The sequence below is a fragment of the Dipodomys merriami genome, unplaced genomic scaffold, assembly GCF_024711535.1.
Source record: "Dipodomys merriami isolate MVZ:Mamm:240054 unplaced genomic scaffold, mDipMer1.0.p SCAF_81, whole genome shotgun sequence".
Classification (NCBI taxonomy): domain Eukaryota; kingdom Metazoa; phylum Chordata; class Mammalia; order Rodentia; family Heteromyidae; genus Dipodomys; species Dipodomys merriami.
This window is the reverse complement of record NW_027206413.1, coordinates 1,714,569-1,739,148: the sequence shown is the minus strand read 5'-3', so window position 1 is coordinate 1,739,148 and position 24,580 is coordinate 1,714,569. Positions and strand designations below refer to the sequence as shown.

General features: G+C 43.1%; 2 protein-coding genes across 15 annotated transcripts in view; one reads left to right on the top strand and one right to left on the bottom strand.

The window, feature by feature from the left end:
* The window catches only part of LOC138819702 (FIGNL1-interacting regulator of recombination and mitosis-like), a 35,897-nt gene extending 22,001 nt beyond the window's left edge, over positions 1-13,896 (top strand). For 4 of the 5 annotated variants that reach the window (XM_070011207.1, XM_070011209.1, XM_070011210.1 and 1 more), the window contains 9 exons: positions 168-257; positions 2,326-2,511; positions 4,780-4,902; positions 6,267-6,362; positions 7,887-8,000; positions 9,841-9,945; positions 10,736-10,816; positions 11,807-11,926; positions 13,221-13,490. In XM_070011207.1, coding sequence (XP_069867308.1) covers positions 168-257; positions 2,326-2,511; positions 4,780-4,902; positions 6,267-6,362; positions 7,887-8,000; positions 9,841-9,945; positions 10,736-10,816; positions 11,807-11,926; positions 13,221-13,412 — 1,107 coding nt within the window. In that variant the 3' untranslated portion in view covers positions 13,413-13,490. Of the gene's footprint in view, positions 1-167; positions 258-2,325; positions 2,512-4,779; positions 4,903-6,266; positions 6,363-7,886; positions 8,001-9,840; positions 9,946-10,735; positions 10,817-11,806; positions 11,927-13,220; positions 13,491-13,809 lie in introns of those variants that run through there. The other variant, XM_070011208.1, reaches the window with a different exon arrangement.
* Positions 13,493-24,580, bottom strand: part of LOC138819704 (protein-associating with the carboxyl-terminal domain of ezrin-like) — a 28,183-nt gene continuing 17,095 nt past the window's right edge. For 9 of the 10 annotated variants that reach the window (XM_070011220.1, XM_070011218.1, XM_070011219.1 and 6 more), the window contains 8 exons: positions 23,883-23,994; positions 21,318-21,395; positions 19,561-19,700; positions 18,626-18,810; positions 17,012-17,183; positions 15,740-15,904; positions 14,635-15,329; positions 13,493-14,174 (listed from right to left, as the gene is read on the bottom strand). In XM_070011220.1, coding sequence (XP_069867321.1) covers positions 14,103-14,174; positions 14,635-15,329; positions 15,740-15,904; positions 17,012-17,183; positions 18,626-18,810; positions 19,561-19,700; positions 21,318-21,395; positions 23,883-23,994 — 1,619 coding nt within the window. In that variant the 3' untranslated portion in view covers positions 13,493-14,102. The remainder of the gene's footprint in view (positions 14,175-14,634; positions 15,330-15,739; positions 15,905-17,011; positions 17,184-18,625; positions 18,811-19,560; positions 19,701-21,317; positions 21,396-23,882; positions 23,995-24,580) is intronic. The other variant, XM_070011224.1, reaches the window with a different exon arrangement.

Below are 24,580 nucleotides of genomic sequence, written 5' to 3'. Positions count from 1 at the left end.
CTGTGTCCAGCCTGGGTGTCAGCAAAAACAAACACAAAGCTAACTGGCTACAGTGTTATCCTTCAGAAAGAACCGTAAATAGTTTGGCTTCTCACTGTCTTCTTATAATTATAATCTCTAATTCTAAATCAGTTAAATCTTTTCCTCCATTTCTTGTCTTTTCCTAGATAAAATCTTCCCCCGGAGAATGTCAGCAGCTCGCCCACCTGTCCATTCTGTTGAAACGACTCTTCTTCCTCATGGCTCCACCCCATCAGGCAAGGGTTGCTCTCAATGCACCTGCTAAAAACTGGATTCACATTCCCGTCAGAGCTCCCCTCCTGTTTATTCTATACTTAAATGTTATTAGCTGAGCATCAATTTTTAACATCGGATACTTAGCTTACTGATTTCTGGAGTAGATTTTGATGTTCTTGCTTCAAATTACATACAGATAATCTGATTCCATCCTGACTAATCCCTTGGATAAAATCCATTTAATATTCTTCCAAGGGAAAAGAAGTACATCTTTTCACTGGTTTTTCAGATGTGTGAGACGCATGTAATTAAATCTATATCATCTGCTCTTTTCATTTTGAAGAGTTATCATAGTGTGCATTTTCATAGTTGAACTTTTAGGGGGAAATTGCATCGTTAACAACTATTAGTTGTTTGCTGCTGTGAGGGAAACAAGCAGTGGCATGATTGAGGAAAGTGTCTGCTTTTATGCATCCTCTGATCTGAACTGGAGTGTTGAGTACTAAGTAGAGCTCAGTAACTTGCTTCTGTGTAGCCAGGCCTGGGGACCACTACAGCGGTGAAGCAGACTCTTCTTTATGGTCCCACGGGCCGTGGTTGGAAACCTGACTTAGTGTCAGTGACACAGTGTTACTAGAAATGAAGAGAATGCATCTGGGATGCATAATAATTTGAGGGGAAGAGACAGTATATTTAGATACTAAAATGTTTTCTGGTTAGGGGGAATAATTATTGTATGTATACAAATATTAGTATTCCCACCTAAAAAAAGCAAAAGTTCAAAATTACTTAAATGAAGGAAAAATACTTTAATATACCTTATTTAAGAACAGTAATAGTTGTGCTGTCATTTCTGTGTAAAGTAAAAATTTCTGTACATACTTCTTTAAACAGGGAAGTCATAATTCTCTTAAATTTCACTCCTTATGAGCTATTGTCAGTCTTAAGACTTTGAAATCTTGAAAATGATTTCAACTAGAGTGTTTGTAGTTGAGTCCATTAGAATCTTGTTCTCTTTCTATGTAGCAAATTTTGGCATTACTCTTTGAATTGTTCAGATCATTATTAGGTATCATTTGTATTTGGATTTTATTACAGATACTGAGGTACTCTGCAAACCATCAGTACCACTCTTGGGCTTTTATCCAAAAGAGCTCAAATGAGGGTTCAGGAGGGCCACTCGCAGTCACGTTCACTGCTGCCCCTGTCCCCACAGTCAGGTCTGGAAACGGCCTGAATATTCTTAGTGAATGAATGGGTCAAGAAAATGTGGTACATATACACATAAAATTATGAATACAGTGATAAATTTTACTCATCTGTTAGGGAGGAACATGGATGAACCTAGAAAAGTAAGTGAAGTCAGGCCCACAGACACAAAGATGCACGTTTTCTCTCATGCGGAAGCTAGATCTAGCTTATAAATGTGAACACACATAGAACGTTGTATGCAAATGTACACAAACTTAAGTGGTCTTTGCAGAGGTGAAGTCAAGACGGTGTAATTCCTTAGACAGATTCATAGTCCAACAAAAAGAATGTCTGGAAAGTGGCAGTTGAAGGCTGTGGGGAAAGATCAAAGGGAGGGATGCTAGTGAGTGAAGAGGAAGTGAGAACACACTTGTAATATTTCATGCATAGCCTGTGAGACTAAGAAAACCGAGGGAGGAGGGGTGGAGAGAAAGATAAAATGGCTTGATCAAGATGCATTGTATTCATCAACTGAGCTGTTGAATGGTGACTCCTTTGTACAACTCAAAGATAAGACAGTTTTAAAAAGATGGTATTCACCAGTCAGTGTAATAACTCTCTTAGCTTTCATGGTACAGTTGGGCTTTGTGATGAAACTGCTTTTTACCGTGATGGGCTTTTAGCAAACTGTGTCATGAGGAGACTTCTGTATGTGTACATGGAGCATCGCTGCCCCTCTCAGGCATGTGTGCCATGCTTCACTTACACCTTATAAATGCTGCAGCGGCAAAAATAACCACGCTCATTTACATTACCTCCTTTAAATATCAAGTGAGGAAACAGTTCTCAAATTCGTCCAGTTGTCTGAGATTCTTGTTTCTTTGCAATTTACTTCAGGTGGAGTTTATCAAGAAATTTTCTCCAAAAGAAGCAGAAAATTTGCCTGTATGGCAATGTATCTCCTTGCAGGCTTTATGCGGCGAGGTCCGGAAGCAAGCTGCACACGCGATCACCAGAGTGGGCACTGCGCAGTGTAGGAGATGGCTGAGCACCAGCCCAACTCTGGGAGCACTCCAGTCTCTAGTAGGTCATTTGCAATGCGCTGATTCATCCAGCAGCTTTACTGAGCACTTACCGAGGTAATAGGCTGGTAATAAAATGGGCATGCAACTAGGATTTGCAGATTTGTATTATAAAGGTGTCTTGGAAAATCTTAATGTTGAAGTTGTGGGTCTTCCCTCTATTGTACAAGATAGACACATTGGGAAAATAATGAAATAATTCATTTTTGCTGATATACATGACTGGATTGAGCAGGCTTTTTTCCCCCATTTTTAGGACAAAGTCTTAATTATGTAGCCCATACTGGTCTCAAACTGGAAATCCTGCTGTTTCCCATGTACTGGGATTATAAATATCTACCAACACACTAGGCTTAGACATGATTACTTAACACCAGGAAGATAGAGTGATTTATGCAAACCTGCTCTGATCCTTTATTGTACCTAGAATGTTCCTTTATAAATGATGGAATAAAAAGAGAAGGATTATACTACAAGAAGTAGAAAACACACCAAAAAAAATTAGAAAACTTTTTTTTTTATGGTTGACTAGATATGGTTCAAGTAGATGAACTTTGCAGTTCAGTGTTCATTTGCTCATTATTTTATTCAACTAATGTATAAATAAATATTTTGGGTGCTCTTATGAAGTAAGTTCTGTTGTAGGCCTTGGGATAGATAAATCAGAGGGAAAAAACTAAAAATTCTCATTTACCTTCTAGCTAAGCTGTTGACAGTATATATGTACCATTTTATGGTGGAGAACAATCAAGAAAGTCTAGGGAGAAGGCCACGTAGGTGTGGGGTTGCCGGCTTAGCCGCCATTTTGAAGTGGAAAGCTTTTCCGAAGCCGTTGGTTCTCATACTGAGTGTGCAGACACTGCTGTCTAATAGCAGCTGGTTATAATGTAAACAAAACATTTATTTTGGAAAAACTGGTTAATACGTCGTTATTTTGCACTTAACATGCCCTAAATTCTCGATTCACAGTTGGTTCATTCAGTAGATTCTTAGGGCCAAACCTAGCATGTTTATTTGTGCAAGAAAACAGATCACTCTTGAATGAGAAGCTGCAGGTAGTTACCTAATGTGGGTTGTTGCAGTGTAATGGATTAAAGTTATTGCTACTGGTCATTATAGGACGCGAGGTGTGAGCCACCTGTGCCTGTTGGATAGTACAGGCTTGAACTCTGGGCCTGGGCACTGTCCCTCAGCTCTTCAGCTCAAGGCGAGCGCTCTACCACTTGAGCTACAGTGCCACTTCCGGTTTTCTGGTGGTTTATTGGAGATAGGAGTCTCACGGTCTCTCCTGCCCGGGCTGGCTTTGAACCTCGATCCTCAGATCTCAGCCTCCTGAGTAGCTAGGATTACAGGCGTGAGCCACCAGCGCCCGGCCAGATAGTACATTTTATTTTATTTTATTTTATTTTTTTTTGGGTCCGGTCATGGGGCCTGAACTCTGGGCCTGGGCGCTGTCCCTCAGCTCTTCAGCTCAAGGCTAGCGCTCTACTACTGGAGCCACAGCGCCACTTCCGGCTTTTTCTGTTTATGTGGTGCTGAGGAATCAAACCCAGGGCCTCATGCTTGCAAGGCATGCACTCTACCGCTGAGCTACCTTCCCAGCCCGGATAGTACATTTTAATATTTGTTTAGCAAATGCATTGTTACTGAGGTATCTTGAATTTTATTTTATTTATTTATTTATTTTTTTTGGGGGGGGGTCCGGTCGTGGGGCCTGAACTCTGGGCCTGGGCGCTGTCCCTCAGCTCTTTAGCTCAAGGCTAGCACTCTACCACTTGAGCCACAGCGCCACTTCCCGCTTTTTTCTTTTTGCTTATGTGGTCCTGAGGAATCGAACCCAGGGCTTCAGGCATGCAAGGCAAGCGCTCTACCACTGAGCCACCTTCCCAGCCCGGTATCTTGAATTTTAAAACAATCAGTAACCTTTAAAGATTGCTGTTTACCTGTGAAATAATAAACTTCATTGATGAGCATTTTAAATTAGGCCAGCCATTCTGACCATTTGTATGGATAATCTTTTTATTACAATTTCATGTTTCTGATTAATTTTTTAGCCTAAGCCCAAAAGTTTTAGAAAAATGAAGCAAATATTTCTTTGAATAAGGAAAATTTATTTTAATAAAATAGACTGTATAGTGCTTGCCTTTGAGAAATACTCTGTGTGGATTTATGTGAACAGTTCTAAGTGACTTGTATAACCCCTGGGTTTTCCGGTTCCTGGTCCTTTGATGCCTTTAATCTCAGGTTCTATCTCTTTCTCTCTCTCTAGAACACAGCCCTGTCTGCTTTACTTGCTGTGTGTAATTCTGCTGCTGAAGCTTTAGACGTTGCACAGCAGACTGCAATTATTGAAGTTGGGAATCAGCTTTGGGCTTTTTTAAATGTTAAACAGGTAAGAGGAACCAATGGTCATGTTACTGAAGAACATGTAATACAGAAAAAGAATATATTAAAGGTTCCCTATAGTATAATTTTTGTAATTTTTTTAGGTGCTTGGTAGAAGTTGTGAGAATGTCAAGTACCTACTTACTCTCAGGCAGTATAGTGTGATGGCATTATGATATAAATGTAGAACTTAGGAGAATGGTGGTGATGGTCTAGCAAGTATTCTCATGACTCAGGACCCTCTTCTCCCCTGACGACTAAAGAGATAAGGGGAACCAAGAGGAGGGGGTGGGGTAAGAATAGTGCAGGGAATGAATAAATGAACATTTTATCATATACATGTATTGAAGTGCCATGATGGAAACCTTACGTACAATTTTATGTGTCTCTAAAAATACAGTTAGGAAATTTACTGGGCGTGAAAGGGGAGATAAAGATGAACAAGGTACAGCATGTATGGAAATAGTAAAACCTCTTAGATTAACCTGAAACATCTTCCCGTATTGTTTCTGTTCTTCGGGCTAGTGCAGCCTATTTGTGTGGTTCCTAGAATCATACTTCCCTTTGGGCAAGGAAGAGTAAGGCGGAAGACTCTAGTGAATGAATGTAAATAACTTACATTCTTCGCAAAGCTGAGTCAGAGGATTGTCTGTTTAAAATAAAAATGGTAAACATCCCTGGTTGAAAAAGATTTCATGAAATTTGTTCAGTTTCAATGAAATGAATGGAAATTGTTCTAAACAAGTTTTTTCATTTAAAACTCAAAATATCACACTTGATTTTCCTTAAAGTAAGTAGAAATAAACATGGCCTCTGGCAATCAGCAGTAGCAAAATCCATTAACTTTTGAAAACAGAGGTAGTTTTATCATTAATGTCTGCTATGGTCTCTTTACTCTTGCATTATGACTTCAGCAAATACCTTCCACTGATGTACACACATTCATTCATTGTAGTCATTCACTGTGCTGTAGTTACAGCTTTACAGTACAGTAGTATGGCATCTCAGTAAGTATGGCAGAGAGAAATGGAATTCTGTGAAAACGAAGGCACATGAAAGCTTTCCAGTTTCAGACAAAAATAATTGGATTCCCTTTAGAATAAGTCTGGATTTGAATCATGGCTTTTCTTTTCCTAGCCAGGTTATCTTGAGGAAATTATTTAACTTCTCTCCTCTTGTTTTCTTATTAGTAAAATGAGGATAATAACTATACCTTATAGACTTGCTGTAAGATAGAGGTGGGGTGGTAATAACTTTGAAAAATGTTTTCATCTAGCCTGGCATATAATAAGTGCTTAGTAAAAACTGTATTATAATAACATTTTATTTAGTGGAAAACTTTCATCATAATTATTTTGTCTCTTATTTAAGGTAACCAGTCAGCCCTATGTTCAACAGACATTGAGCCTTTTACTGCCAATTTTAGGATTTTTTGTTCAAACTGTAGATCCTCAGCTGATCAGTCAGGTAAGATTAGTGACCATGTTGTTATACTTTGTTTGCTATGGAGTTTGCCAAACTGAAATCACTTTATAAAGAATCCTTAATGGTGATTTGTTTATTGGTTTGTAGCTTTTTTATACCAGTAGTGGGTCTTTGAGCTCATGCCCTTTTTCTTTCTTTTTTTTTTTTTTTTTTTGGTCGGTCGTGGGACTTGAACTCTGGGCCTGGGCGTTGTCCCTCAGCTCTTCAGCTCAAGGCGAGCGCTCTACCACTTGAGCTACAGCGCCACTTCCGGTTTTCTGGTGGTTTATTGGAGATAGGAGTCTCACGGTCTCTCCTGCCCGGGCTGGCTTTGAACCGCGATCCTCAGATCTCAGCCTCCTGAGTAGCTAGGATTACTGGCGTGAGCCACCAGCGCCCGGCATATGCCCTCTTTCTTGCTTAGCACTTTCCCTCCAGCTGGCTCTGGACCGTTTTCTTGCTTAGCACTTTCCCTCCAGCTGGCTCTGGACCGTTTGAGCTTCACTTCCACTTCCACTGCTTTTCTTGGTGAACTGAAGATGTCACAGATTCACTCATCATTATCACTGATGTCTCCCTGTTTCTTCCAGAGTGCACTGTACTGGATTATTGACTCAGCCTTTCTCCATTCTTCCTGTCACTTAAGGCTGAATACTTTTACTGTTGCTGTTAACTGGACAGGGACTCTTCTAACTCCCTGGGATTAGGAGTCAGAGTTCTGATGTTGAGCCCTGTATCTGTGGCATTTCTAAAGATATGTTTAGCAGCTATGAGTTAACCAACATGAACATTTCCAGCATGGACGATCCCTTCTCTTTGAAGAAATGAAATATTTGAAAGAAGAGTTATACTGAATTCTGTTCAGGACCCCAGCTTACATGCTGTGACACAGGCCTGCATGAATCACCGTGTGGGGTCCTTGTGGTAGAACTTCACTTAAAACTTTTTGGGAAGTTCTGAGCTCACAGAAAATGGGAATGGCCTTCCTCTTCTCTGAAGTATTGACAAAATTGATCCCCCTAAATCAAGAATTAGCTTTAGCACAGGATCATGTAGGAAACAAACTTTAGGAAGAAAAATTAAGCATTCCTATTTAGGAAAATGATGGACGAGACGTTTTATCATATATGGTGGGTGGAATAGGAAGAACAGAAATGAATAGCTGTGTTTAGTGAGTGTTGACTAGTTAGGTATATTCTTTACTATGTCTGTACCATCAATTACTGAATTATAAGGATACAAATACAGTAAAAGGATTAACTCAGAATGTATAGTAAGTTAAATTTGTTATGACTTTCTCCAAACAGCTTTGGCAACCCTTACTTTAATGTACTTTTCACAAATGAATTTTAAATACAAAATAATCTTTAAATGTATATAAAGTTTTTTATAAGTTGTAATGGATGTTTTAATGTTTTGAATTTTTGTTTTTCCTCCTTCCATCATTATCTAACTCATAGGTAGTCTTGGTTTATATGGAGAGTACTGTTTAACTTACCACTAGCCTTATGCTTTATTCCTTTCCAGGTAGTCAGTTTGCAGACCTCACTACTTAAATTGGAGCCTGCTGACCATGTCCGCTTTGCAGTGCTGGATTTTGTCTCTTCGTTAGGAAAGCTGTTTATACCTCAGGTTATACAGGTACTCACACTCCTGTTGTTCCTGTGCTATTTAAAACAGTATCATGAGTAGGTTCCCTGCCTTGGTTTTTGATTTCTAAAATTCTGTGCGTTTTCTAATGAAGTTGGAGGAAAAAGAAACATTTTCTGATTGATGGTAACTGTCAAATAGAGCTCGTTTTAAGTTATAGAAAAGCATGTGGACATTCAAAATAATTTACTGAGTTGGCCACTATCATTTGAGAATAGGAGGTTCTCATTCTAGTTGGACTTCAGCACAAAAATCTTCTGAAGGTAGAAAATATTTAGGTCCGTTAGGTGATAGTATGTAATTAGGACATTTGATAATTTATTGCAGTTGTATATTCATAAAAGGAAGCTTATTTGCTAATAGTTATTTTTTTAATGTTGCAAAAAAGTTTGTGCTGACAAGTTAGGCAATTATTTATAAAAATGTCATGGCTCAGAAAAACATGTCTACTGAATTTTAAGACCTCAGGTTGAAGGGAATCCTGAAGTTTTATCCTCACTACTACTATACAGTGTGAACAGTCATTCTCAGTTAGTTGACTACTGGTAAGCCGGGCACTGGTGGCTCATGCCTGTCACCCTCGCTACTCAGGAGGCTGAGCTCTACCAGGCAGGAACGTCCCCATGAGGTTTATCTCTAGCAACTCAAAATCAATCCAGAAGTGGCACTGCTCAAGTGCTGGAGTACAAAGAAGCTGAGGGACAGCGCCCAGGCCCTGAGTTCAAGCCCCAAAACTGACCACCCCCCAAAAAAATCACTAATGAACATGTTCTCTATAGTCAGGGCAAGTACATATAGGTTGATTAAAATCTTTGAAACTAGTTAGACACCAGTAGCTCCTATCTGTAATCCTACCCACTTAGGAGGCTGAGATCTGAGGATTGTGGTTTGAAGCCAGACTGGGCAATGAACCACCAGAAAAAGCTGGAAGTAGAGCTATGGCTTAAGTGGTAGAGCACTAGCCTTGAGCAAAAAAGCTCAGGAGCAGTGCCCAAGCCCCCCGCCTCCCCCATTCACACTTTGAGACTGGTACAAAAATTTTTTTTTGAAACTATTAACTGATAGATGTCTGAAGATGTCTTTTGTTTACAAGAAAACAACACTAAAACATTGGTTTTCATCTGGTAAACTTGTATTTTTAAGTGTAGATGTTAATAGCTTCTTGCCAATTCTCATGGCAAAAGTGTCCAAAAATACACTCCTTCTACCACAAGTTCATTCCGTATTTCTGCTGTATTCTGCATCACTCGTTGGCCCTTACCTGTGTAACCAATGTTCTATGATCAGAATCTGAATGCCTTACAACTTGGGGGTGAGGTCAGGCAGGTCCCGAAGAAACTTTGAGATCCGTGAGCATATAGGAGGCAGTTGAAGTCATGAGATACTTATTTTACATTGCCATGGTAGGTGTCATTTTAATTCTGTTGATACAATAATTAACTGATCCCTACTGTGAGCTTGTAGAAAAGCAACTGACAACTAGTGAGATAAAGTGTATTAAATGGTGGTGAGTAGAAAAATACAAAGCTGGGCAGGGAGACAGGGAGTGTATTTGACAGTTCATATTGAAATGGGATAGTTGGTAGAATCCTTGTGAGTGTTACAACTTGGTAAAAACCCTTGAACTAGGAGCCTGGGGAGTGTTCTGAGCAGGGAAAATGTCAGGTGCTGAGCTCCTGATATGGAGCACGCCTCATCCAGGGAAGCTATTGTTGACTAAGAGAGTTGACCTACATGCTGTGTTCACTGGGATAGATGATAGAAAGTGACAACTTCTCGTTCTACCCTGAAGTTTCTTTTTCTGTTTAATCAGGGTTGTCTCTCTTTTCAGGACAAAATGCTGCCCAACCTGTCTTGTATCTTTGCCTTACTGCTAGCTGATAGGAATTGGCTACTAGAGCAACATACTTTGGAGGCATTTACTCAGTTTGCTGAGGTAATTATAAACTAATTCTTTGTGGGGATATCTGTTGGGGCTGCCTTTATTAGAGGAGATAATTACTATCTTATAAGACCTTAAGTGAGGCCTAGAGAAATGGTGAGCTTTCCGAGATCAAGGACTGGAATGTGTTGAGAGCAAATCTTCTAACTCATACATGCCTTCTAGGCAATTTTTTTGGGGACTGGATGGTGCTAGATTTTATATTAAACTATTCGGGGGAAAGCTGGTAGTGTGGTTCCAGCAACGGCTTTGTGTGTTGCTTTTTTTTTTTTTTTAAACTGTGATCCACTACTTTTGCTCATGAGAATGTGTAGAGATAATATGAGTAGAGAAGTAAATAAAGCTTGTACAGAAGTTAGGATTACATTATTCCAGATACTCTGAAGAAGTTTTAAGAGTTTTAAGTACTCTTTGCATTGAATATTCTCAAAATTAATTTTTAAAGCCAGGTGCTGGTGGCTTACGCCTATAATGTTAGCTACTCAGGAGGCTGGATCATGGTTCAAAGCCAGCCCAGGCAGAAAAGTCTGTGAGACTCTTACCTCCAATGATCCACCAGAAAACTGGAAGTGGTGCTACGGCTCAAGTGGTAGAGCGCTTGCTTTGAGCTCATGAGCTCAGGGACAGTGCCTGGGCCCAGAGTTTAAGCCCCACAGCTGACAAAAAACATTTAATTTTAAATTAAGGTAGTTCTTAATTTTAAATTAAGGTAGTTCTTAATAGTCACATTACTTGTCTTTGCAATTTGCTAAAGTATATTAAAGTCTTATGAATCTTTTAATAGGGAACCCATCATGAAGAAATAGTTCCACAGTGTGTCAGTTCTGAAGAAATTAAGAACAAAGTAGTAACCTTTCTGGAGAAGGTAAATATTTATTACATATCCCATATTTTAATCTTTTTAAAGAAAATTTTGTCCTTATAACCAACTTAGACTTTTCAGAGTTGCTAACATAGATAGGCTGAAACATCCCTGAATCCAGAATGTTCCAAACCTGAAGCTTTGAGCACCAAAGAAATAGAAAAACTTCAAGCTGCCAGTTTCATACATTACATATAAAGTTACCATTAGGCTATGGTATTAGGACACATAAACGAGTATCCTACTTAAACTTGGGTCCAGGCTCTAAAACGTCTGATTGTATATGGGAAAACATCTGAAGCACTTTACTGTGCAGTTTGGGTTACAGTACTATCTTACTGGTAATCTAGATAGTTGAGATGGCAAATGCAGACTTCCATGTTGAACATTAGAGACATCTGATTATACAGAACTAAGAGGATTTAAAAAGAAAAACTTTGCAGTATGATTCAGGTATGGCTTTTTATGAGCCAAGATCTGTTTTTCCAAGACTAGGGCAATTATCTTCGTAGATATTTATACCACTCTAGTTAGAATCAAAATTTTGAATCATAGGGACCCCATGTTTGTGTATACCTTGAAAGTCAACAGGGTGCTGGTGTTAGGATAAATTACTTAGTATGCTGATTGTTAAACTCTAGGATCTGTGTGTTTTATCCATTATATGTGTTAGACACATATAACTAAGTGGATCCATAGCCTTGCTATTGTCTTAGGCTTTAGAGCCTAGTTAGTAAAGGTTAGCTGTAGCAGACTTTTCTTGGAAAGTCACTTTTCTATAGGGAAAAACACTGGAAGAATTCTAATTACATTTCAAGCAAGCATATATAAAGATAAGTCTACTTGACTTCTAAAATTGGACTGGTTCACAAGACAAAATGGTTTCGCACTCAGCATTTATAAACAGAGTACTTAGTCTTTCTGTAAATGGCAGCATTGGCATCTAGTAGAACACACATGTTTTTCAATTTATTTTTTCATGGTCTTCTGAAGTCTGGGTGTGTAGATGAAGCTGAAGCTGCCAAAGTGGAACGTGTGAAACAGGAAAAAGCTGTTTTCTGGGTACCCTTTGCTGAAGTGACTGAAGCAGAAACAAAGCAGTCATCTTTACAGGTATGTGGTTAACAGGCATATGCTATCCTCATCACTTTTCTTCTTTCACTTTTTATCCTTAGGTTGAACTTCACACCTAACTCCAGACACCTTAAAGATTCTCCTGTTTTATAGTTAATGTATTTTAGAAATCCTGTATTTTTTTTCGGAAAGATTACCAACCCTAGACAGAACTGTAACAAAATTTTAAACATCACAGGAAATACAATCTTCCAGTATAATCAGTCATTTGTAGTAACTGTTGGGAAAACGTAACTACATATTGACCCAGTAATGCCTAATGCAGTTTCTGAACCACAAAAGATGAATTAACTTACTTTCTAGAATGTTCATTAGGCTACTTTTATGACTAAGGCAAGAAATACCTATCAAAGGCAACAACTTAACACCACTAAGAATATTCCAAATACTATTTTGAGCCACAGAAGAGTAATTTTTAAGTGGAGGGTTTAGAGTCATCACCTTTAGTAAAGAAATTCTGTGAGGTTCTATAGTTAGAGAATTCTGTGGTTCCATCCACATTTATAGAACGTTGTTCACCCACTCTTTAGCTGCCTAACTTTGGCTTACGCTTACTCCTGAGAAGAAAAAGGCACTGAGTCCTTTGTAAACAAGCACCTTTAATGGGTATACGAGGCTGGCTCATTATGGTCTGGATTAAGTGTAGACATAGCTGCTAAACACAGGCCTGAGAATCTGCTTCCAGCCCCTCTATAAATCGTGTGGTTTCATATTGTGGGCTAGTGGCCTACTCACAGCACTGGGAAGAATTAAGACAGATCATGGGATTGTGTAAGCACTACTCCCTAGGCTTGTTCAATTGGGTAACCAGTTGTGATTTTGTCTGGGAGACTTCGAAAGACCATAATCCCCAAATTTATTAGGAACCAGATACCTACCAAGCAGAACTGGTGCTTTGTACTTGTAGTGCTTGACATGTGCTTATATTTGCCATGGAACATGTTTCCTGAGAGAAGTCGCACAAGTAATGTGATTTAGTGACTGCTACATTTCCTTTTGGAAATACGGCCATAACACACCATAGAAACCCCTCTATTGCATCGTAATATCTAAATTCTACTAGATCTCTTTCAGCTTTTACGATGCTCTTCAGTTTCTACAGCATCCCAGTCTGCTCCTGGGTGTTTTAGTTACAACTTTTAGAACGGCTTCATGCATTGTTCTAGGTAACTGAGGTCAGAAGGTGGACAAGGTACTATACTATCTTGTTCTTGTGATCCAATGATTACAAGGAGAAAATTTACATCATTATCTCGTTTTTTTCTCTGAAAAGCCTTCTGCAAAAAGAGCACGTCATGACCTCCCACTGGAAGAAGAGGAGTATAGGTCAGCGCTGCAAGCAGCAACGCGGGCCTTGGAAGCAACAGAGTCCTTAATTCAAAAGACTCCGGCTCCAGCCTGGCTTCTAATGGAAATGGAGACACTGCAACAAAGGATTGAGAGGTTAAAACGTCAGATACTCTAATGTCACCCACACAGAGCTGGGTAATATGACTGTACATTTTCTAGTGTAGTGTATATAAAAAGAGCTTTTGTAAACGTGGATCTAGTGAAAATAGTCTTTATTTGACATTTACAGGATGGGGGGAGGTTGCTCATTAAGAACTTTGGTGTACAGTGAAATACATGTGGGACAGTCAGTAACTGCTAGGTCCACCCGAGGACCCTCACTCAGAGTACAATTGTAAACAAATAAATAAGCTGCCTAAGGAAACCATAGTGATTTGAAGCTACTTATGATTTAGAGCTATTTGTTTTTCCAGCAAGTTAAATTTTGTAATAGACTTATTCTTCTCATTTGTAAAGAAATGGCACAAAATTAAGCTAACCAGCTTGCATGTTTATATTTTCTTTACTTCCAGAATTATCCTGGACAAAAAGCATTCAGTTGAGCCTTTCCTCAGCTACTTGTTCTTCATGGGAACTGGCCTCACGCACAGTTTCCCTCTGGCAGCCTGTCCCGTAGGCCTTGGGCTGCCCTGGCGTCTCGCCAGCTCTCGTGGTTGGCCTCACAATTGAGTTGGCACAGACTTCACAAAGAGCTCCTGGCATGGGGAAAACAGGCTGCTTTGTGCCTTTCTCATCCACACAGTCTGCTTTTGAGGTATTAATTTTTTTTAAAGGAATCATTCCTACATTTAACTCACACCTGTTGTCACCAATTATTATCTTCCCAGTTATTATCTTCCCAGTTCAGCTCTCCTTCTCCCCAGCCTTCAGTGTCTCCCTGCAACAAAAACATACCAACAGCAACCTACTGAAGCAAATCAAATCTGAGAAATTAGGAAGGTAAAAATGACCATTTTCAGCACATGTTGTTGATGCCAGAACGCGTAGATAGCCTCATGTGGAGCAAAGTAACTTAAACCTGTAACTAAACGCTGAAAAGCAGGAGAATCACTTCGGACCCACTTTTCACAATTTCTCAGGAGCTGTCTGTCTTTTTTTTTTTACTTTTACAAGTACAAGGTTTATAATGAAATAAGCTGATCATTTTGAACATGTACCCACTGTCTTTTTCTAGGGGGAAACTAGTTTTGTTCATTCTTGCTTGCCTTGATCAACCTGATCATTTTAACCAGTTGTACGCAGTATTTTTTCCCTTCATTCAGAAAATAGCATGCTTAATAAGCTAGGACCTGTGCAAGCAACCCTTAAACTAGTAGCACTCTCCCCAAAATACTCACCTCACTCATTTCTGCTGCAGCAAATTTTGAGGAAAACTGCATGACTGGTAAGACAGCATCCTTGTTGGGAACCGTCATTTCTGTCCTCAGTTCAGGTAAAATAAGAAAAGTAGCTGAAGGCTTAATTTCAGGGATCATATCAGCAAACCAGTCTAACTCGGGATCTTGTACTGGTTTCTTTTTTACGTGGATGGTAAATTCTTCACCTAAACCAAGTTCTGATCGAGCCTTAAGGGGTCTTTCTTGTGACAGTGCTTTTGGTGGCTTGATCTGGTCTGAGTCTTCCCTGCTCTCTGCAAAATTAGTCTTGTGAGGAGGGCTTGATTTCAAAGGCTTAGACTCTTTAGTGAGTGGAAGCAAAACAGGAACTGGCTTCTGCTCCCAAGAAGTAACAGGCACCGCCGCAGAGATGTCGCCTCCTGGGTTTATTTGAGACCCTAAGTTGAGCTCGCAGTCACCCCAAGATTCTTTCTCCACATTCAAGTTAGTACACTGGGACCTAGCAGCATCACAGGCTTCTGCAGGCCAGACCTGAATGCTGACAGTTTGGTTTTCCAGCTCCTCCGGCTCACTCCAGTCAGGCCATTCGTCACACTTTTTGGAGCCTGAGGCAAAGTCCTCATGATCCCCAGAAGCATTTTTCATATCTGAGATTCCATTCATGGGCAATTCAATGGACTGGGGAAGCTGATCACCTGTGAGGATATGTGTGAGATTATTCTCATAGAATGTTGGTTAGCAGCATTTAAGAGAGGGAAGTATATAGATCTAATTTTAGAAACCTCGTATTTATGCCCATTGGCATAACTCAGTTAAAAAAGTCTACACCAGTGTTCTTAAATGTTCTAGATGTTTTAAGTACATATGCTCTGAAAAATATGTTCAAGGAAGTTTGCCGAACCCAGTAATAACCTCTCTTATCATCTTACGGCACACTTTGGAAGATGGCAGTGAAGGCATCAGAAGTCCAAATTATCTGATGCAAAAAATGTAACTCAAGTACTATCAACTTGTTCTCCTGAATTAGGAAGAAATGTTAAGGAGGTATGATGGAGTATGAATAAGAAAATTTAATCCAAGCAACGGAAAAAACCCTTATTTCTACCTGTCTGTAAGAGAGTACTGTAGTAATCGTGCTTTATGTGCTTCTTGCTGTTGATGGGAATGTTGCCAGAAAAGAAGCAGTTAGGGAATATGCCAGGAGAAGGCTTCTCCAACACTGGTGAGATCTCACTTTGCTGGCTGCAGGCAACCGCATGTGTGGGAGAATCTGAAAATAAATAAAAACTCTGAGAAATGAGAGAGTAAACTATTATCATGTGTGTGGTTAAGCAGTGGTTAAGGGAGATGGATAAAAGAACAACTCTGAATGCCTTATGTGCTCCTCCCCAGAGGTATTTTAAGTATAGGCTGTGTGTACTGCACAGCACAGTGGTGGTGTTCAAGTATGAACTGTTAAGATCCACCTCATTACAGAGTTAAAGCCTTTGAAAACACTTTGGAATCACATGTATCACATAAATCCTCACCTTTAGTAAATACCTAGTAAGAGTGCAAACCTGGCCTTATGAATGTACTGCTGCCGGAAGGTTGTTACGTCAGTTTTGGCTGAATGCTTTGCATGCCATCTGCCCTCTACCCCCAACCCTCGGGTTTCACTTCTCTAAGCTCGGACTCAGCGGCTGTTTGCGCGAATCTCCTTCCTATTGAAGTCCTTCCTACTTAGCAATGGTTCTTGCCCAGTGTGCTAGTCTAAACTGTGCCACAACTTTGCCGTCGTTACACTTTATCTCACTATGCAGGCAAACTGTAAAAGTTGTTCTCTTTGTTCAACATTATAAGGAAAAAGTGGCGCTTTGCTCTAAACTTGGAACACAGGCTGCTGACAGAGCTCACGTGTTTCTTAATCACAATCAAATGAGATTCAATCTCTGATCTTCCCCCCACCCCTTGTTTTGCTAGGCAGTCTATCATTTGAACTATGGCCCAGCTGTTTAATGCGTTGGTTGCTTTTTGGATAGGACTCACAGTCCTCTGACCATACCTCCAGAACAAGTCATCTCAAGTAACCAGGATGACAGGTGCCAGCCACCACAGCTCTAGCCTGTGAGTCGAGCTAGCTGAGAAGCTGAGGTGGAATTACAGTTCAAGGCCAGCCTGGGCATAGAAGTTCACAAGATTTCATCTTAACCAATGTCTGCATGCTATGGCATGTCTGTCCCCCATGATGCCGGGAGGCACAGGCCTAGAAGAGAGCCAGTACAGAAACCACCTGGAAGTGTGGCCCAAAACGTAGAGGCTTGTATATGGCTAACTTAACATAGAAAAGTGTCTTAAAATCTAATACTAAAAAGCTAGATTTTAATTGTATTCTTACCTTCTGGAGAAACATCAGCAGTTTTAGTAAAACTCGGGGCAGTACGTTTGAAGATTTTGGTTCTTTCTCCTCCCACAACCACTTCCGGTCCAAGTAGAGAGACCAGCACTGCTAAGCTGTGAAGAGTGATCGCCACAATGGAATCACTGGTGTCTCGCAGGCCCAGCAGTACCTAGGAGCCGGAGAGTTACTAAGTATAGAAAGGCATAGTACCCACCATTTTCTCTCCCTGTAAACAAGCTTTGGGGATGCAATCAGAATGTGCTTGCTCAGTGAACTACATTTTCCTTAGGTGGTAAAAGACAAAAAGATTTCCCTCCCTGTCAGTCCATCCCAGACTTAAAAATACATGAAATAATTACTCCAGGTTTGCATCAATGGAACTAAATTGAACTCGCCACATCCACACTTAGCTTATGTAACAGTTCAGAGCTGTAATGCTCTCTCTGGAGAGCACATGCAGACCACTGACAGCACCAGCAATCTCCTTCCTGCTCTTTGCCCCTCTTCCAGCTCTACAGAACCAAAGGGAGGACCTTGGAAACTCTTCATTGATTATGCATCATCTGTCACTGCAGACTTAGATATAATGGGGTGTTTGGCCACTGGCATACTAAAAGCATCAAGAGCTGGTCTTCGGACCAGCTGGGTATGATGGCTAATCATAGCTACCTGGAAGACGGTAGTTGGAATCTGGGCAAAAGAGTTTAGAAGTACCTTTCTCAACCAGTAGCTGGGCAGAGTGGCATATGCCTAGCTAGCTAGTGGACTGCTGAGATTGGGACAGCTGTGGTTCTGGGCCATCACAGGTAGAAGTGTAACACACGTGACACTCCGTCCAGAACAAGGGAAAGAAGCTGAGCATGGTTGGTCTAGGTGCCCACCCAAGTATGGAGAACCAATCTCAACAACAACCAGTTCACAAGTACTGGAGGCCTGGGTCGGTAGGAGAGCACCTGCTCATTAGTAAGCACACGCTTCACGCTCACTTAAAAACCCCAGTACTACCAAAAGTAAAAACAAATGTAGACCGTTAAGTAAAGCAACAACCTGTGAGATCCATCTGCACTTGATTTCCACATTAAGAGCTTTTTTTTTAAGCTTTAGTTGGGTCACTCTGGGTTCAGTTACTTACAGATTATCACACTGCACGGAGTACAAAGTCTCTGATAAACTGCAAAGCGTGACTAGAACAGCTAGTCTGCTAATGGTGTCAGGTGCTGTGGGTCATAATCCCTGCTCTGCTAGTGATTCTCAGCAGGGCTGGACCAATGAGTCACTATTTTTCTGGCTTTGTCTCATCACTTATGAGATCAGAGCTTTCCAACAGAGCACAGTAAGACAACCATGAGTTCAGTGCTGATAGATGAAGCATACAAGTAATGTAAAGCATACTTTTTCTATATAATTAGAGCCCTGTCTAACTTACAGGCCAGCATAATCAAGCCCCAAGCCCTGAGTCATCCTCCACACCTCTTCAACTGCTGTTTTAGGCTTTCTAGGCTATTACCCGAATACCCCAGACTCTTCTGTTCATGTCCACAAATTAACACTGCTCACTTTTTCCTTGTCCTGCCTTTGAAGGCTGTGTGCAGCCCCGCTGCATTGTCTGACCTGTGGCAAGATGACCTTTTTCAGCTGCTCCTGCGTAAAGTGCTCCACATAGGCCTCGATGTGGGACAGCAGCACCAGCCGCACATGCTCCTCGTGCACCTGGAACAACCGCAGCAGCACAGGGACCACGCGAGACTGGAACAGCGCCGGCGAGAGCAAGCCAGGGATTTCTCCCTGTGCATTATCTACCCAAAGGGCAGAAGGGTACAGACGAATGAACGAAGTGTCACGTAATGAACGGGAACCAGAAACCCAGCCCGGATGCTATACATACCCTACTGTTCCAAACTTCTTACTGTTCCAAAGCCCTTAAATCTGGGATGATCCAAAATTACCCAAGGCTGAAGTACGCACACTCTACTTTGTAACAGTTTTTATTAAAAATACTGCCCAGGTGTTAGGATTCTGAATTGAGTAGCTTTTGATACAGTTACATTCAATAATTTCTTGTAGGTTAGTGATGTACAACTGCTGTTGTAAATTAAGGACTTAAGTGCTAATAGGGTTTTGAAAATGCTGAGCAGTAGCTACAGTAGTCATTATCAAGCAGAAAGATGCCTAAGAGTCATTTGGGAGTCTAAAAATACATATGCCTGCTAACAGATCGGGCAGACTGGTCTTGGAAAAGCAACTACTGAGAGTCACACTGAATCATAGATACAATGGAGTACTAAAATGTGAAAGAACTACTCAATGTGTGTGTGCACATACATATGTGTATATGTGCACGGTAACCATTTAAAACATTAAATGTGCTCTCCAGGAAGATGCTCTGTATTTGCCTGTGGGCCTAGTACCCAGATTGCATTAGAGCAATCATTGCAGTGATCAGTAACCATGCTTTGAACTTAAATCCCAACATTAGCTGTACAACTCAAAAGTGGACTAATAATCACCAACCCCTTAACTACCAGAAATACTTGAAAAAAATTCACCTTTTTTGGGGCCAAGCAGATGAGGAAGAAAACTCTTAACAGCTACGGGCTCTGCAAACACCAACTGATTGAGCAGAAGAGGCACCAATCGTGAGGCTATTAATTCCTCTGACAGGCAGCTGACTCTGTCCAGCAAAAATCTGAGGGCAAAGACAGAAAGGCTCGTCTGTGGTGGTGACACTGTTACCAGTTTTCATGTGTGATTTAGCTTTCCCATGTCGGTCAAACCAATGTATTCTGAACAGGAAAGGTGAGCACGTTTGTTGCCAAATAAGAAAAAGGCTGAAATGTGAGTCAAGACCAGCTTGCCTGCACATCTTAGATAATAGAAAGGCAGTTTCCTAAATTTAAAAGGTGGAAGATATCTAACTATCTTAATGTTTCATAGTAAGCTAAATTAGACTTTAAAGCAGTCTACTAGGAAATAACAGATGTTAGTTATCAATAGCAATATCCCACTATGCAATCACTCTTTAGCACGTTTTCTACTTTTTTAGGAACACACCCTTTCATGCATAACCACCGAGTCTCCACACACGTCCACCAAAGGTCTACATTCCCACCGCCTTTCCAGGTATTCAGGATTCAGGAACCTCTTTTAAGGCCAGCCCCAACTTTGCCATCTCTCTTTCTCTTCCCTGGAGACCCTGCTCAGGCTGTCTCTTAACACTCTCCACTCTCTGCTGGCATCTTTCCCTTAGCCTATCGACATGCTCCCATCTCTCCCAGGTGCTGTAGACCTCCAGCCTGCAATCCTAGCTACTCAGGAGGCTGAGGTCCAGAGGACTGAAGTTTGAAGCCAGTCTGAGAAGTCTGAGAGACTCCATCTCCAATTAGCAAAAGTCTGGGTGGGGAACAAGACTAAAGTGGTAGAAGATCAGTGAGGAAGCCAACTGAGATCCTTTAATAATATAAAGTCTCTCACCTCCAAAGTTTTCAAAAAGAGATTTTAGTCAGCATCTATCTATCTTTTTATTGGGACGGACAGGGATTTACTAGGGTTTGAACTCAGGACCTTGTGCTTGCTGCTAGATAGGCTCTCTACCATTTGAGCAATGTCTCTTGCCCCTTTCTGCTTTGGTTATTTTTTCTTGATAGGGTCTCATGCTTTTTCCTGGGGACAGTCTTGGCCCCAAATCATCCTATATATGGCTTCCAGTATATCTGGGATTACAGGCATGAAGCATCATGCCAAGTTAGTTTGAGAAAGAGTTTTGCTAAGCTTTTACCCAGGATGGCTTCAAACCATGATCCTTTTGATCTCCATCTCCTGAGCTGATAGGATTATACACACAGCAGCCTGCCATTCCCTTCTGAACTGTGTTCTCTTTCTGTTCAACTAGTTCTTGCTGAAATAGTTACCAACGTCTTCTTGATCCTAAATGAACAGGCATCTCGATCCTCCAGTGATCTAAAATGCCCTGTCTACTCCTTTGGGAATACACAGCTGTGCTGACTCCATCTACCTACTGCTTGAGATAGCAGTAGATAGAAGGCAACTGCCTCTGCTCTCCGACAACCCTCAGGAACCCAGGAAATCTCTCTCACGCACCTACCTCCTACCTCTTCATAGAAGCACTGTCAGTCTGAGTAGCTGTCTCCATCAGAGCTGTCTATTCTAGAGCCCAGGAACAACTTCACATGTAGGAAAACCAGTAAGTACTGCGGTATCAGGACTCATCTTTTCCAAATTACCCGAGGAATTGCATGGACTTAGCCCAAGTTAGTGAATTTAAGACTTAACTTTATGAACTTACTTGAAAAATTCAGTTTTTTCCTCTTCATTCTTCAATGTTAGGCTTTTCAAGAAATTCACAACTTCTAGAAAATCATTTCTATATGCCAAAAAAGAAAAAGCAGTACAGCCGATTAGAGAAGGCATGTCTAAATCCTCAAGACACAGACAGTCCATATGCTGTTTTAAAATCTGAAGGCCTCGTGCGGTGACCATTCCTGCGAAGAGGCGATGGGAAGATCTGGATTTGAGACCATCAAGGAGGGGGAAAAAGGCTGAAAACCATGCCTCAAAGAAGAGCTGGGCAGAGGGGGACACGGCGTGAGACCCTTAACGACAACCTCAGCCAAAGGGCTGCGGGGCTGCCTCAGGCGGAACAGCACTTGCCTTCAACCAAGAGTAAAAATTAAATACGCTTTCATGAGACACACGGAAGGAGGACTGGACATCTTAACACCAACAACCTATGGAGATAGAGACTTAAAACACACACTTGATATCATGCTTTATGGTTTGTAAAGAGACACTGTTCAATAAGTACCCTTGGAGAAATTATATTTCCGGTATAAGACAGGTGGGTTCCCACGTGTCTGGTGAGGTTAGTAAAGAGGACAGAAGAGAGTGGAATTGTGAGAGTCACAGGAATCTTGCTACTTCTCCTGTTCAAAGTTATTCAGTCCCTGAACCAGACAAAGTGAGCTCCTGTAGGGCCACAGCTCCACCTGAGTGCGGCCAACACCCCACAGGTGCTGTAAGCAGCACTGACTGCTGCTCCCGGCTGGGCAGAATGCATAGCCCGCTTACAAGCACAGGTACTCCTGGTCTCCTTCCACTCTTCTGTTCTGTTCCTACTTAGAGCTGACCCCTGCACAACCTAGGGTTAGGGACACTGATCTCTCCATGTGCCACACAGTTAAAAACCTCCAGAAGGCTGGGTGCCAGTGGCACACGCCTGTAATCCTAGCTACTCAGGAGGTTAAGATCTGAGGATTGTGGTTTGAAGCCAGCATGGGCAGGAAAGTCTGAGCCTCAACCTCTGATAAGCCGCCAAAAGTTAGCTGGAAGTAAAGCTGTGGCTCAAGAGATAGAGTACTAGCTAGCCCTTAGCAAAAAAGCTCACAGACAGTGCGTGGCCCTGAGTGCAAGCCTCAGGACCAGCAAAGGAAAAAAGCAACTCGGAACTTGGGCCATGGGCCACATTTTGTATGTTTCATGTGTTCAGCCAGAGGTCTTTTTACTGTACAAGCAACTGGCTGCTCACTGCAAGATTGCATGTGGTATTTAAGGTGACGAGTGCTTTAGCTCACCACCACAGTGACAGCAGGCGGCCAGGCAGGTATTACAGCAGTAATGTCCCCGTTACTTTCTAGTTATGGTTTGATAGTACATCGTGACATGTCTTTCCTGGCTGCCAGTGGCACCATACAGCCTCTACACATGGTGCGTACACTTTGATAAACTAACATATCTGTCTATACGTCATGGTAATAAATGATTCAAAAAAGACTAATATCTCATGTTTTATGCATTCATCACCCTTTTTCTCTTTCTGGTATCTCTAGGCTATGTAGTTACCGTCTTTGTGTTTCAAACTATCAAAAATCTCCAAAAAATGCCCAAGTTCTGTGTGACTTGTGCAGTTGGAATCTGTGTTTCAGAGTCTACAGCATATGCCCTCTGGCTCTGCGGCCGGGAAACACACACACCTTCCCATCTTCCTTCCCATCTACCCCACCGGCTCTATTCCGCACAAAGGCTTGGTCTAATTAATCATCGACAATGACAGGGAAGATACTCTGGTTGAAAATGTACAATGGTAAATATTCACAACTTGCATTTGTCAATTAAAAACGTATGACAAGGGTCAAGGTTCACAAGTCTTTCTGACACATCAATGATCAGTACTATTCTAGAGAAATGACAGTAGTATTTAATCACAGTGCTAGTCTAGAGACAACTGCTGGAGAGGAGGGCTGGCGCTCCCTCGTCCTGGGTCCCCCTGGGTTAACTGGGAACACCTGGGCCGTTCCAGGGCGGACGCCTGCAGGCGCAAGGCGCCGGCCTGACCCCAGCACCAAAAGACGGGACGGAAATAAAAGAAAGCTCAAGGGGAAACAAACAAAACCGGTGCAAGGCTGGTTTTCCGTCGTATATGATTAAGGAGGAACAGGACGCCTGCCCTGCCCAGGAGGAACACTCGACGTAGCAAATCCACAGGCGGCAACGCCGGCCCAAGGGCCTTCCCACTCACCCTTCCAGCGGGCGCTCGGCGCGACCCAGGCAGCAGTAATAAATCGACAGGACCCTAGAGCCCAGGCCTTCCCCACGAGAGCCAGCCCCGTCCGCCGCTCTCTGACCCGTGGACACGAGTCAGACCTCCTCCTAGCAAGGGCCGCGGTCGGGCGGCGGAGCGCGCGTGCGCAGAGGGGCAGCAGGGCCGCGGTGGTCGGGCGGCGGCGGAGCGCGCGCGTGCGCAGAGGGGCAGCAGGGCCGCGGTGGTCGGGCGGCGGCGGAGCGCGCGCGTGCGCAGAGGGGCAGCAGGGCCGCGCGTGCGCAGAGGGGCAGCAGGGCCGAGGCGCCTCCTCACCTGAAGAAGTCGTGGGACAGGAAGGCCCTGAGCGCTGGCCGGCACTGGGGGTCGGGGTTCAGCAGAGCTGAGTGCAAGGTCTGCTGGAAGCTGGAGAGAGCGTCCGCTGAAACTGAAATCCAGAGCGACAGTTAGTTCCCAAGGCCTTCGCCCTCCTCTCGGGACCTCTACAGCTGGAGATGACAGAGCCACAACCAACCTGGAAAAGCCCAAACAGACAGAGCCGGCTGTTGCTGCGGCCTCCCCCTGCCTTCCAGCCTAGCTCCCGGCAGCTGCGCGGAGTCCAGCCGGCCCCCCCCGCGGCCCCCCCGGCCTGGCGCCCCCCCCCCGGCCTGGCGCCCCCCCCCCGCGGCCCCCCCCGGCCTGGTGCCCCCCCCCCGCGGCCCCCCCCGGCCTGGTGCCCCCCCCGCGGCCCCCCGCGGCCCCCCCCCCGCGGCCCCCCCGGCCTGGCGCCCCCCCCGCGGCCCCCCCCCGCGGCCCCCCCGGCCTGGCGCCCCCCCCCCGCGGCCCCCCCCCCCGCGGCCCCCCCGGCCTGGCGCCCCCCCCCCGCGGCCCCCCGCGGCCCCCCCCCCGCGGCCCCCCCGGCCTGGCGCCCCCCCCCGCGGCCCCCCCGGCCTGGCGCCCCCCCCCGCGGCCCCCCCCCCGCGGCCCCCCCGGCCTGGCGCCCCCCCCCCCGCGGCCCCCCCCCGGCCTGGCGC